General features: G+C 48.1%; 1 protein-coding gene and 1 long non-coding RNA gene across 4 annotated transcripts in view; one reads left to right on the forward strand and one right to left on the reverse strand.

The window, feature by feature from the left end:
• RABGGTA (Rab geranylgeranyltransferase subunit alpha) overlaps nt 1–1,916 on the forward strand; it is a 34,157-nt gene extending 32,241 nt beyond the window's left edge. For all 3 annotated transcript variants that reach the window (XM_081886852.1, XM_081886854.1, XM_081886853.1), the window contains exons 15-17: nt 104–217; nt 854–941; nt 1,638–1,916. In XM_081886852.1, the coding sequence (XP_081742978.1) occupies nt 104–217; nt 854–941; nt 1,638–1,786 (351 nt within the window). In that variant the 3' untranslated portion in view covers nt 1,787–1,916. The remainder of the gene's footprint in view (nt 1–103; nt 218–853; nt 942–1,637) is intronic.
• The window catches only part of LOC309355953, a 125,624-nt gene that overhangs the window by 86,410 nt on the left and 25,176 nt on the right, over nt 1–14,038 (reverse strand). The gene's annotated exons all lie outside the window — the stretch shown is intronic.

Consider the following 14,038-nt stretch of genomic DNA (forward strand, 5'->3'; position numbering starts at 1 on the left):
TCGCTGGTTGTGTGTGTGTGTTGAGAATTAGCTCGGATGTGTGAGGACTCCCCTTGAATGTTCCTTCCGCCATCACCACCCCGTTTTATTTCCGTCTCCCCAGGGCCTCACCATTCTGTGCCACCTGGAGCACCTCCTTCTGGTCACTCACATGAACATCTCGGACAACCTCCTCCGCTGCTTGCCCCCCACACTGGCCATGATGCGCTGCCTTGAGGTGAGGCTGCCCCACCCCCCAAGTGCCCAGCGACGGTTCCCCATCTCTTAGGACCCCCGACCTTCCTTAGAAGCCCTTTCTCCCCCCACCACCTTGGCTCAATAACGCCTTCAGGCAGAGGGCACACCGGGCACAGAACCTCGGGGAAGCCACAGCTATTACATTGAACGGAAAGGGGGCAGATTTTGGTGTCGCATGTGGCACGGCTGAAATTTGAGACCCCCCCCCCCAGGTCCACCGCTGCTTCAGGGCTCTTCTTCCGCTCTTAACACCAGGCCAAGTGGGCCTTGGGTATTACAGGGTTACATACGCTTCAGGTTACAGACTCCGCTAACCCAGAAATAGTACCTCGGGTTAAGAACTTGGCTTCAGGGTGAGAACAGAAAGCGTGCGGCGGTAGCAGGAGGCCCCACTAGCTAAAGTGGTGCTTCAGGTTAAGAACAGTTTCAGATTAAGAACGGACCTCCGGAACGAATTAAGTACTTAACCCGAGGGACCACTGTATTTATGGGCCCCTGAATTTCCACAGCACATTTCAAAGTTGGGGCTGCAGGTGGCGGGCTGACTTGTGGGGTGGGGACACGGATCCTGTTCCCTTGCTCCTCTTGACGCTCGTCCTCCTCTCTTTTGCCTCAGGTGCTGGAGGCTGACGACAACCAGATTGAGACCCTGGAAGGCCTGCCCCCGCTCCCTCGCCTGGAGGAGCTCTCCCTCTGCAACAACCGTATCCTTGGTGCTGTGCCGGTTCTGGGGCCAGTGGGGTTCGCTTGGGGTGGGGCAGGGATGCTCTCTCTTTGGGGAAGGGGAACCCCTCTCCCCACCCTTCTCTCTGAGAGCCAGTGTGGTGTAGTGGTTACGAGCGGTACAGTGGTGCCCCACAAGACGAATGCCTCGCAAGACGAAAAACTCGCTAAACGAAAGAGTTTTCCGTTTTTGAGGTGCTTCGCAAGACGAATTTCCCTATGGGCTTGCTTCGCAAGACGAAAACGTCTTGCGAGTTTTTTCCCTTCCCCCCCTTTTTCTAAGCCGCTAATAGCCACTAATAGCGCTAATCCGCTAAGCCGCTAATGGCCGTGCTTCGCAAGACGAAAAAAACCGCTAGACGAAGAGACTCGCGGAATGAATTATTTTCGTCTTGCGAGGCACCACTGTAGTCTCGTAATCTGGTGAACTGGGTTCACTTCCCCGCTCCTCCACATGCAGCTGCTGGGTGACCTTGGGCCAGTCACACTTCTCTGAAGTCTCTCAGCCCCACTCACCTCACAGAGTGTTTGTTGTGGGGGAGGAAGGGAAAGGAGAATGTGAGCCACTTTGAGACCCCTTTGGGTAGTGATAAAGCGGGATATCAAATCCAAACTCTTCTTCTTCTTCTCCTCCTCTCTGGCCACAGTTCTCCTTGACTCTGCTGCCCCTCCCTCAGGCATCCAGCAGCCTTCCGGCCTCCGCACCCTCGCCGCCTTCCCCAAACTCGCCCACCTCAACCTGCAAGGCAACCCTCTCTGCCAACTCCCCGGCGTCCAGTCGGAGCTTGCCGCCTTGCTGCCAAATGTGGGGACCATCCTGACCTGATGGGTTTTGCAGGAGACCCTGCTCGACACACGCACACACACACACCCCACAGTTCCTCCCCACTCACACTCTGATCCCCTTTTAATTTATTGGCATGAGGAAACAGTGAAATAAAAAAAAGGTAATTGTTGCTGTGAGTCGCTACCGATGTCCAGTACATGCAGCAGAAAGGGGGGTGAATCCCAGGAACGTCCCCCCATTCCTGCTGCTGCAACCCTCTCTCACGCACACCACAAACGCATATTGAACGTAGCTGAGAAAATGTGCAACCTCAGAAATCATATCAGAAGACTGTTCTCACACAGGCCAGCCATTATTATTATTATTATTATTATTATTATTATTATTATTATTAATTTTTTATTTATATCCCGCCCTCCCCAGCTGAAGCCGGGCTCAGGGCGGCTAACAACAATGAAATAATACAACATTCTAAAATCATTTAATTACAAAATTAATTCAAATCAAATTGATGGCAACCGTTGGGCTAGAGTTCTGTGAAGATTGCCAAAGGAGGGAGTCAGGCTGTGCCCTGGCCAAAGGCCTGGTGGAACAGCTCTGTCTTGCAGGCCCTGCAGAAAGATGTCAAGTCCCGCAGGGCCCTAGTCTCTTGGGACAGAGCGTTGCACCAGATCGGGGCCACGACCGAAAAGGCCCTGGCTCTGGTTGAGGCCAGCCTAACTTCCCTGCGGCCTGGGACTGCCAAGATGTTTTTGTTTGAAGATCGTAAGTTCCTCTGTGGGACATACCAGGAGAGGCGGTCCCGCAGGTACGAGGGTCCTAGGCCGTATAGGGCTTTGAAGGTTAAAACCAGCACCTTAAACCTGATCCTGTACTCCACCGGGAGCCAGTGCAGCTGGTATAGCACCGGGTGAATGTGATCTCGCAGCGAGGACCCCGTAAGGAGTCTTGCCGCAACATTCTGCACCCGCTGGAGTTTCTGGGTCCGTCTCAAGGGCAGCCCCACGTAGAGCGAGTTACAATAATCCAGCCTGGAGGTGACCGTCGCGGGGATCACAGTGGCTAGCAGTTCCTGAATGATCAAAGCCCAGCAGTTCCTGGATGATTTCCCAGTGAGAGTCCTGGGTAAGCCTTTTATGGAGGACTGGAAGTTTCCGGGACTCCAGCTCCCATCAGCCCCAGCCTGCGTGGCCGGTGATGATGGGAATTGTAGTCCAGGAACAAGTAGAGAGCGAAACCTATCATCATCCCTGCCTTAAAAGTCCCAGCGGTTCTTGATGATCTTCCAGACACAAGCCTGGTATCTGCTGATGAAACCCTGGCCAGTGAATCATAAATACGCATTCAGGCAAAAAGAGGAATTGTGAAGAAGGCCATCACGCTTTCCTTGGTTATACAGAGGAGAGGCTTGTGTGTGTCATATTAAAAAGGAAGTCTTTCCCAACCACCACCACTGCCTCGTCTCTCTCACCTAGGGGACGATTCCTCTGCTAGGACAGTCGCTGCCGTCTAAAGTATGAAAACATAAATATTTCACTTTTAAAAGTGCAGGTTAATTTCATTCACCATTTTCATTATCTGTTCTTTTTTAAAAAGTGATTTATCTGACCTATGTCTCCTTGGCAGCTACCAGGTTGACAGAGGCCGGATTAATCACTTAAAAAGGAAGACTTGCTCATTTATTTAAACTGGCAATTCTAAATACACTTCCTCATGAGTAAGCCCTGCTGAACTCAGTAGGTTGCATTTTCTAAGCCAGGAATCATAGGCTTCCGCCAAAAATGCCACAGCCCGGCCGGCCTAGACCCATTTTAACCTGGGCTCACATTTTGTAGCTGGAGATTCTGGGAAGAACTTTTTGGCTCATTTTTGTTTCCATTGGGGTCGGCTCTTTGGTTGTGTGCCAGGAAATCAACGACCGGGAGAGCTACCTTAAGCCCATCAGCTCCAACAGATCTACACATGAGTAAGGTTTAATTGAATACACCCTCTTGTCCCGGCATAGGCAAACTCGGCCCTCCAGATGTTTTGGGACTACAACTCCCATGATCCCTAGCTAACAGGACCAGTGGTCAGGGATGATGGGAATTGCAGTCCCAAAACATCTGGAGGGCCGAGTTTGCCTATGCCTGCTCTTGTCCCTAAGTTGTGTGGAAGCCGGCAATAACTTTACTTGGCCAGGCTTCAGAATCAACAGGTGACTCGACTGCGACTCCAGTTCCCGCTTCTTCGATCCACCCAAGCCTTCCTGTACCTCGCCCGCCCGCCTGCCTCCACCCACCCGGAGCCAAAGGAATTTGCTTTGACTTGTCCCAGACGGGGAGAGCGCAGACACCTGTCAGCAGCCTTGACATCTTGGCTGCCGCTCTGCATTCTCCGTGCGCAGGGTCCCACGACGACAGTCCCGTGACAACCAGCCTAGATGGCTTTAGGAGAGCTCTCAATAGCAGTGGGAAAATAATAATAATAATAATAATAATAATAATAATAATAATAACTTTATTGTCATTGCCCCCTCTCAGGGACAACGAAATTACTTGGCTGCTCCATCCACCCAGGTAGGGCACTCCACACAAAATCAAAACAACTATAAAAACACTAATTAAAACAATACAGTATAATACAGCAAGGAAGATTAGATGACTTTCAAAGTGCTGCACCTTTGCTCAGCGTCGTGGACTGACTGAGTGCAGGGGGGGGGCACCAGCTGGGCAACCCCCAGCATAGCTGTCAACTTTCAGATTTGAAAATAAGGGATCAGCAGCCTCGAAAATAAGGGATCAGCAGCCTCACCTGTCCCGGGGACAGTCTACCGGATATCTAACAATCTGGGATAGCAGTGGGAAATGGTGCTGGAATAAGAGAATTTCCCACCAAAAAAAGGGAATGTTGACAGCTATGGCCCCCCAGGGGAAGAAGGCTAAGAGCCTGGGGAGCGGTGGTGGGACAATTGCAAGTGGTCAGCTAGACTGGTGACTGGGAGCGGCTGCCAAGACCACAGAACACCGGTCCTGAAAGACCTACATTGGCTCCCAGTACGTTTCCAAGCACAATTCAAAGTGTTGGTGCTGACCTTGAAAGCCCTAAATGGCCTCGGTTCAGTATACCTGGAGGAGCGTCTCCACCCCCATCGTCCAGCCCGAGGACACAGGTCCAGCTCCGAGGGCCTTCTAGTGGTTCCCTCACTGCGAGAAGTGAGCTTACAGGGAACCAGGCAGAGGGCCTTCTTGGTGGTGGCGCCCGCCCTGTGGAAGGCCCTCGCAGCAGATGTCAAGGAGATAAACAACTATCTGACTTTGAGAAGACATCTCAAGGCAGCCCGGTTTAGGGAAGTTTTTAATGTTTGGTGTTTTTTCATGTTTTTAATATATTCTGTTGGAAGCCGCCCAGAGTGGCTGGGGAGGCCCAGACAGATGGGCGGGGTATAAATAATAAATTATTATCATCATCGGAGCAAACTGGAAGGAGGGTGTTTCTGAAGCTGAAGAACGGTTTAGCGAGTGGGGGGAGGCTGTGACGGAGAGCGGTGCAGAATCAGGCTGCTGAAGAGTCCAGGGAGTCTTCCCCTCCTGTTGAAACCATTTCCCGTCTCCCAGAACCAGAAGAGGCATGAAAAGAGCAGAGCAAAGAGAGACAAGATGAAGGAGCCTTGGGTTGCTTGGAAAGGATCCGATGGAGGAGGAGATTTCAGGAGCAGTGGGAAGGCGGAGAACTACAGTCCCCACAACGGCCTCATTGGGGCCAGACCTACTGGGAAAGAGTTGCTGTAATCGCGAGGCCTGAGCTGTTTTGGTTTCTTTGAATAAAGAGTTAACTTCATGGACATTTTGGGAGTTATTGCTGCTCCCGACTGTCGTCACGACTCTTGGGTCTCGCTTGAGGGTTTACCCATCACATAGCCCCTGTAAGAACAGGATGCTACTATTGTTGTTTATTATTTATTGAATGTACAGTGGTACCTCGGGTTACAGAGCTTCAGGTTACAGACGCTTCAGGTTACAGACTCCGTTAATCCAGAAATAGTACCTCGGGTTAAGAACTTTGCTTCAGGATGAGAACAGAAATCGTTCTGTGGCAGCGGGAGGCCCCATTTGCTAAAGTGGTACCTCAGGTTAAGAACAGTTTCAGGTTAAGAACAGACTTCCAGAACGAATTAAGTTCTTAACCTGAGGTACCACTGTATATACCACCCTATACCCGGGAGTCTCAAGGCAGTTCACAGAACAAAATCAAGATATAAAACCACAAAATACATAATTAAAATAAAACCAACAACCCAATAGCCCCCACAAAAAATACCCACACATTTTAAAAGGGCATAGGATGTAAATCAGATCAGCCAAAGGAACGTTTTAGCCTGGCGCCTAAAGGTGTATAAGTTCGCCAGGCGAACTTCCCTGGGAAGAGCGTTCCATAGATGGGGAGCCACTGCAGAGAAGGCCCCGTTCTCATGTTGCCACCCTCGGGACCCCTCAAGGAGGAGGAACACGAAGGAGGGCCTCAGAAGATGATCTCGGGGTCCGGGTGGGTTCATATGGAAAGAGGCGGTCCTTGAGGTATTGCGGTCCTGAGGCGTTTAAGGCTTTATTGGTCGAAACCAGCACTTTGAACAGATGGGCTGTTGCCTGATCGAGCAAGTAATCATTTTCCTTATTTGTCCCGCTGTTGCTTCACTCGCCTCCCGCGGAAACTGTGACCCAGATGATGAGCGCATCATGCAACAGTTTGCCACATCTCCTGCACGAGGGTGTTTGCTAAGAGGCCTGTTTGTTGCATCTCAGGGGCACGTCATGGAGCAGCTTATTTTTCTGTATCAGCCGTGGGTTTCCCCTCCTTCCACAAGTTCTTATGAAAGTCTCGCTTGCTTTTTATTTTCAGTTTCTTCTTAATTGCATAATTGGCAGGACATGACCTGCCATGAGGTACGTGCTGGGAGGAAAACAAAGTTTCCACTCTCAGCTCTGACGCTTAAAATAATTTCCCCCCCCCCCTGCTCCCGCTGCTGCTTAATCAATGCTTTGAGTTGATTAATCTATGCAATTAAGGCCATCCTCACATACATTCAAAGCACTATAATGGCACTTTAAGCAGTCCTGGTTTCCCCCAAAGGATTCTGGGAGCTGTAGTTTGTTAAGGAGACCTCCAGTCCTCTTAAAACCATAGAGTTGGGAGAATCCACCACCGGCAGTGCAGGAATCTTTTGCCCAATGTGGGAATCGAACCCGCAACCTTGAGATTAAGAGCTTCAGTTCCCAAAGTGGTGTAGACAATACTGAGCCAGTTGGACCAAGGGTCTGATTCAGTAACGCATGTTCCTATGTTCAATCGTCCCTTATTGCTTCCTTGGAATAAGTCAGAGAGGTCGTTCCCAGTGCCGGATTTACGTACAGTGGTATCTCGGGTTAAGTACTTAGACCTCGTTCCAGAGGTCCGTTCTTAACCTGAAACTGTTCTTAACCTGAAGCACCACTTTAGCTCATGGGGCCTCCCACTGCTGCGCCGCCGAAGCACGATTTCTGTTCTCATCCTGAACATAGCTATCAAGCGTCCCTTATTTGGTGGGGCAGTCCCTTATCCCAGCGCCATGTCCCGCTGCTGTCCCTTATTGATGATGTCCCTTAAATAAGCTACTGAAGGTAATGGGGCCCTTTCTATGTCCAGCTGTCCTTTGTCAATAACAAATTGTTGCTGGTTTTTTTTTATGTTGAATATGTGCTATATGGTAAATTACGGACCTAATAGGTATCTAAAGCCATTTGCACGCAACAAAATATGTATTTTATCAAAGTAATTGTTGATCCCTTATTTTGGCCGTTGATCCCTTATTTTCGAGGCCGCTGGTCCCTTATTTTCAAATCTGTAAGTTGACAGCTATGATCCTGAAGCAAAGTTCTTAACCCGAGGTACTATTTCTGGGTTAGCGGAGTCTGTAACCTGAAGCGTATGTAACCCGAGGTACCACTGTAGAAGCTAAGCAAGCTATAGCTTAGGGCCCCGCTCTCTTGGGGACCCCCCCCCAAAAAAAATTACATTTCCAAAATATAAGATAAAAAACAAAATAAAACCTACATACAGCAACAGTGTGTTGTGTAGGCTCCTATGATGTAAGTCATGGGCCCCGCCTGCTAGCCTGCTCCCTAAAATATCCCTGGTTTGCTCCTTTCTATATAGAGGGTGCCTACATTCTGCACGGACTGGTTGCATGGCAACAGGGGCAAATGGCTTGAGATACCTATGAGGTCCATCAATGACCATATAGCATTATTCAACACAAAAAACAGTGACAATATGTTGTTGACAAAGGACAGCTGGACATATAAAGGGCCCATTGCCTTCAGTAGCTGAGGGCCTCATCAAACCTAAATCCGGCCCCGGTTGTTCCATATACTGTACAGTGGTACCTCAGGTTAAGTACTTAATTCGTTCCGGAGGTCCGTTCTTAACCTGAAACTGTTCTTAACCTGAAGCACCACTTTAGCTAATGGGGCCTCCCGCTGCCGCTGCGCGATTTCTGTTCTCATCCTGCAGCAAAGTTCTTAACCCGAGGCACTATTTCTGGGTTAGCTCTCCTGGGTTTCAGACATAATATTTTCCTGCCCTACCTGTGGACACCAAGGATTGATCCTGGTTCATATCCCCGCCACAGAACCGCAGCCCTTTCCTCCGTCTTTCCTTGGGTGGCAGTAATATGGGAGAATGACGACACTTCCTGGCCACCTACGGTGCTCCAAGTTCTCTTCCAGGCGACCAGCGAAGGAAGCATCACCAAATACTTCCCTATTTTATTGCTAAATGATTAACACAAGAATGTCAGGAATGCAAACAGCGTAGTAAAAATTCCTGGGGACTAATAACATTGGAGATTTAATTGCAAGGTTGACATGTTCAAAATACCTTTCTTCCTCCTGATACTTATCTATCCACAGTTGCAAGAAAATTATTAATGGCTATTTTAGCAACTCGGTTTGAAAGAGGGATCGTTCCACGTTCTGGGTGTACTCCTCCCGTTTTCGCCTTGGGTCATGCAGTTTTTTTCGCAGATTTCTTTGCGGTGTTCCCCAGAAACCTGCAAATCCTGTCCGATCAGAGTTGACAGCAAGAAGAAAAGACTTGGGCTGCAGACTGAGTCAGACCACCATCTATGCAACCCATTATTCTTCATTTTTCACTGATAGCTGCTCCTTGAGGATCCCATGATTTTTCACGCCCCATTACCTGAGATATCTTTCGGGTGCTGGAAATCAAATCCTGGCACATCTTCTCCTGCTGAGTTGCGACTCTTTGAGACATGGGCACAAAATACCACATTAAATGTCCTTTAAAACTGGTCTCCAGCCCACCTCTCTCTCTGTTGCAGGTGCGCTGAACCGTCATTTGGCCAGAGACCACATTTGTAAACTGTAAAATTTCCTCTTTTTAAAAAATAATAATTTTTAAAAAGGTATCTGAAGAAGTGTGCATGCACACGAAAGCTCATACCAAGAACTAACTTAGTTGGTCTTTAAGGTGCTACTGGAAGGAATTTTTTTTGTTTTGACTATGGCAGACCAACACGGCTACCTATCTGTAACTGAATTTTTATTAAGTTTTCCATTTTAACAATCCAATCATATCACATGTATTATTCCAAATTATACCAATACAAAACATAAAGTCCAAATATTTTGCCAAATTGTAAATTTTTGTTGGGGGTTCCCATGCTTTGAGTTCCGTAGGGTCCAATCATCTCATATTTCTGCTGCTTTTAGTGTTCGCCAGTCCCATCTTTCAATCTTCTTCTTGTTATCCTTTTTCTTCTTAATAGCCTCTGAGTTGTTTCCACAGGCGAGTTAAAGTAAACAATATTATGCTTCTGTGTGAACTTTGTATGGCTCTCCCTTTTTTTAAAAGCTGGTAAGTCTTTTGTTTGCAACAAATCCTCCCACGCTGTTATTTATGCCGAATCCATCAAAAAGTCCTTCTCGGGTGGCAGACGCCATCTTTCTCAGTTCCGATGAAATAGAATCTAGGCGTTTGCTCATTAATTTTCCCAGACAAGTTGCACCATAAATTAGCCTTTCCAGGGAAAAATTGTAAAATTGTAAAATTTCCAAAAGCTTACGAAGGGGAAGCCTAGCTGGAAAAGTGTGCTGCGTATCTAGACAAAGCCCAAATATGTGCACCATGAAAATCAGGAGCCCCCAACCAGTCCTTTTTTTCTGGGGGGACGCAGAGGTACGCATACCCCTAAACATTTTGTGAATCTTTGTACTTTTGTCCATTTTCCCAATTTGAACTATAAAAGGGTGATTTTCTTGAGTCAAAATGAGAGTACCCTGAAATAAAAAAATTAAGGTCATATATATATATATATATATATATATATGCAGGTTTTGGTGTCCTCGGGTGTCTTCCCGTGTAAAAGTTGGGGTGTCTAGGCGACGTTTACACGGGAAGACACCCGAGGACACCAAAACCTGCATTCCTGTACCCGTGAAAATCTACGAAAGCAAATATATATATATATATATATATATATATATATGCAGGTTTTGGTGTCCTCGGGTGTCTTCCCGTGTAAAAGTTGGGGTGTCTAGGCGACGTTTCGACGAGGTCTCACTCGTCATCTTCAGGCTGGTGCTTTCGGCTTCTTGTTACTGGAACAGAGCAGGATCTCAGTGTTTGAGTTCCTATAAATAGGCTAGTGTGCCTTTTCTTCTAGCCTGGGAACTTCCTCTCTGCCCAGAACATTGGAGGCTATACACCACACCCCCTCAACAGTATTTATAGGAACTCAAACACTGAGATCCTGCTCTGTTCCAGTAACAAGAAGCCGAAAGCACCAGCCTGAAGATGACGAGTGAGACCTCGTCGAAACGTCGCCTAGACACCCCAACTTTTACACGGGAAGACACCCGAGGACACCAAAACCTGCATTCCTGTACCCGTGAAAATCTACGAAAGCATATATATATATATATATACAGTAATGTTCATAAATGCACCAACCAAGCATGCACATCGATATATAAACCACATGTCTGAAACCCCATGGAAAGTCATGAAACCATTTTGTCCCTCCCAAAATGACCTCAAACGTTTCTCCGCAAGGTGGAAGGAAAATGGAAAAGCCTCCCCATTGTCTCCTCCTTCACAAATCCTGTCTTAAGGGTATATCTGTCTGTGTATGAATAGGGTGAGCTAGTGACCTGGCTCAGGAACTAAGTATTTGTCATTACAAAAGACTGGCCAGGCTCCCCAGGTAATCCAATCAAGTGCGCATTAACAGGTAACCTGCCAGACAGGAGATAAACAAGGCACTCAGATTTCTGTTGTAGACCACCCTTTCTGTGATGTAGGTATGATGTATCTGGGGGGTGGTCTTGAGCTACACCCCTTCTGTGATGTATGTATGATGTTTCTGGGGGTGGTCTTGGACTCCAGGGCAGGCAATTTAAAATGTCTATATAAGGGCTTGCACACCAATGTTCTGGGTTCCTCTCCACCCTCCTGCATGTGGGGAGTGAGGACCCTGTTGCAACAGTTCAATAAAGATCAGGCTTACTAGCTGCTTTGCTTCTCAATATTCTCTGGTTGGCCTCTGTTATTTTCTCCGACTGATGGAGAACCTACAAATGACTCTATAGTGGAATAAGGGCAGATTTTTCTTTATTACACCCCTAAACATTTTTATTTAGGAAAAAAGCACTGCTCCCAACCTTTATGCCCTCCCGTCTGCAACCTGAACCCCCAAACCCAGACTGACTCCCTGCCTCCCTCTCTCCTCACCCCCTCTCCATCCCAACCTGCTCTCCCTGACGCTATTCCGGTCCAGCCGGCTGATTAATTCCCCAGCCGGCGTGGCCTGGGTGGGGCACCCTTGGGAGAATTTCAGACTGAAGGAGATCCACGAGGCTGTTCTTCTCACTTCCTTTTCCTCTACATTCTTCCCTTGCCCTCTCCCTGATCCAGAAGTCAAAACCAGCTCCTCCTTATGCGCACTGGGAGAGCTTGCAGGAACCTGTTCTGGAGTGAACCTGTTCTGGGAATGTTTTGCTTCCTTCTTCCACTTGAGTCAGGGGGTGATCAGAAGGGATCTCTCCGGGTCTCTGGCCGCACCAAGCAGATCCTCTTCCCTCCATTTCCTCCTCCCGTCCAGATTTCAAGCCCTGGGTCCATTTGGTACCTGCCTCGCTTTTCAGATCTCCGGAAAGGGCTGAACTGCAGGCCACAATTAGGCAAGCTATACTTTTTAAAGCGCATTTGATGTGCAATTCAAAGCACATGACTTCATCCAAGGGATCCTGGGACCTGTAGTTTCCTCCTCACAGAGCTACCATCTCCAGCACCCTTAGCAAACTACAGTTCCCAAGGTTCTTTGGGGGAAGTCATGTGAATTAAATGTGTGTTGGATATACTTTGCAGCATTATTATTATTATTATTATTATTATTATTATTAAACCCCTTTCTCCTCCAAGGACCTCAAATTGGGGTACAGTCATATCTCAGCTTACAGAAGCTTCAGGTTGTGTTTTTTTAGGTTACGGACCGCAGAAACACAGAAGTACCAGAACAGGTTACTTCCAGGTTTCGCCGGTTGTGCATGCGCAGAAGCGCTAAAACACGCTTTGCACATGTGCAGAAGTGCCGAATTGTAACCCGCGCATGTGCAGAAGCGCAGTTGCAGGTTGTGAACGCTGCAGGTTGCGAATTTGCATCCCGCACGGATCACATTCGCAGCCCGAGCGTCGACTGTACATGGTTCTTCCCCTCATTTAATCCTCACAACATCCTTGTGAGGTAGGTTAGGCTGAGAGACAGTGACTGGCTCCAAAATCACCCCGTGAGCTCCATGACCAAATAGGAGATTTGAAGCCTCGCCGCTCCCAGGTCCTGGTCCGAGGATCTAACCACTTGGCCACACTGCCTAAAAATTTCGCTTGCTTCTTTCATTCGTGAATCGCTTCCGATGCGGCACCCCAAAGCGATTCGCAACAGGATAAAAACATGCCTTAAGCGGTTACCTGTATAAAAAACAGAGCCACTGCCTTTATGAAAACATTTTAAAAAGCAATTATCTGCGTCTTCACCAACCGGGTGCCCTTCTGCCGGGTGGCGGCTGATAGGAGTTGTAGTTCAAGCTGGCTGGAGGGCGCCGGGAAGGCGGAAACAACAACATCCATTCGAATCCAATGCAGATACCAGCTGGGATAAAGATCTCCCTTTGGGAGGCTTATGGAAAAAGGAGTGCCTTTAGAAGGTGCCGAAAGCAAAACAGAGATGGCGCCCGTCTGGTGTGTAAAGGGAGGTAGCTCCAGCACTCTGCAGAAGCGTCTGTGTGTGTAGTTTGGGAGCTGCACGGTCAGGGGAAAAACAATGCTGTCCAGGGTTGTAAAGACTGCGGAGAGAATAATTGGGTGCACTCTTCCCACCTTGGATCAAATCTATGCTTCCAGGTGCCGTAAGAAAGCTGCAGAGATAGCGCAGGTAGTGCGCACCCCGGAAATGATCTCTTTCAGCTTCTGCCTTCTGGAAGAAGGTACAGGGTTATAAAGACTAGGACTAGCCGCCTGAGAAACAGGTTCCACCCAAATGCAATTTTGGTTTTAAGTGTAAGGAGTCCCTATCCATTCTGAAGGAAATCAGCCCTGAGTGCTCACTGGAAGGACAGATCCTGAAGCTGAGGCTCCAAGACTGCTGGAGGAGACTCTTGAGAGTCCCATGGACTGCAAGAAGATCAAACCTCTCCATTCTGAAGGAAATCAGCCCTGAGGGCTCACTGGAAGGACAGATCCTGAAGCTGAGGCTCCAAGACTTTGGCCACCTCATGAGAAGAGAAGACTCCCTGGAAAAGACCGTGATGTTGGGAAAGATGGAGGGTACAAGGAGAAGTGGACGACAGAGGACGAGATGGTTGGATAGGGTTGTTGACTCGAACCCATGGCTTCAAGTTGCAAGGAAGGAGAGTTCAACAAAACATGAGGAAGACTTTTCTGAAGGCAAGAGCCGTTCGCCAGAGGAACGGATTCCTCGTGAGATGGCGGACTCTCCTTCTTTGAAGGTTTTTAAGCCACCTGCCATGGATGCTTTAGTTGAGATTCCTACATTGCAGAAAATGATTCACAGATGGTATTTAACTCCAAGTAGACTCACTAAGATGTAGAAGACTGATAAGCGCTGGAGACGTAAGGAGATTAAGGGAACGTTGTTTCGTATGTGGTGGACCTGTAAAAGGGTAAAAGAGTATTGGGGAATAATTTATAATGAATTGGAAAATTCATTTTAAGTTCAGAAGGACCTCTCGCAGAACA

The sequence above is a fragment of the Podarcis melisellensis genome (genome assembly GCF_964234715.1).
Source record: "Podarcis melisellensis genome assembly, chromosome: 13".
In the NCBI taxonomy this organism is placed as follows: Eukaryota; Metazoa; Chordata; class Lepidosauria; order Squamata; family Lacertidae; genus Podarcis; species Podarcis melisellensis.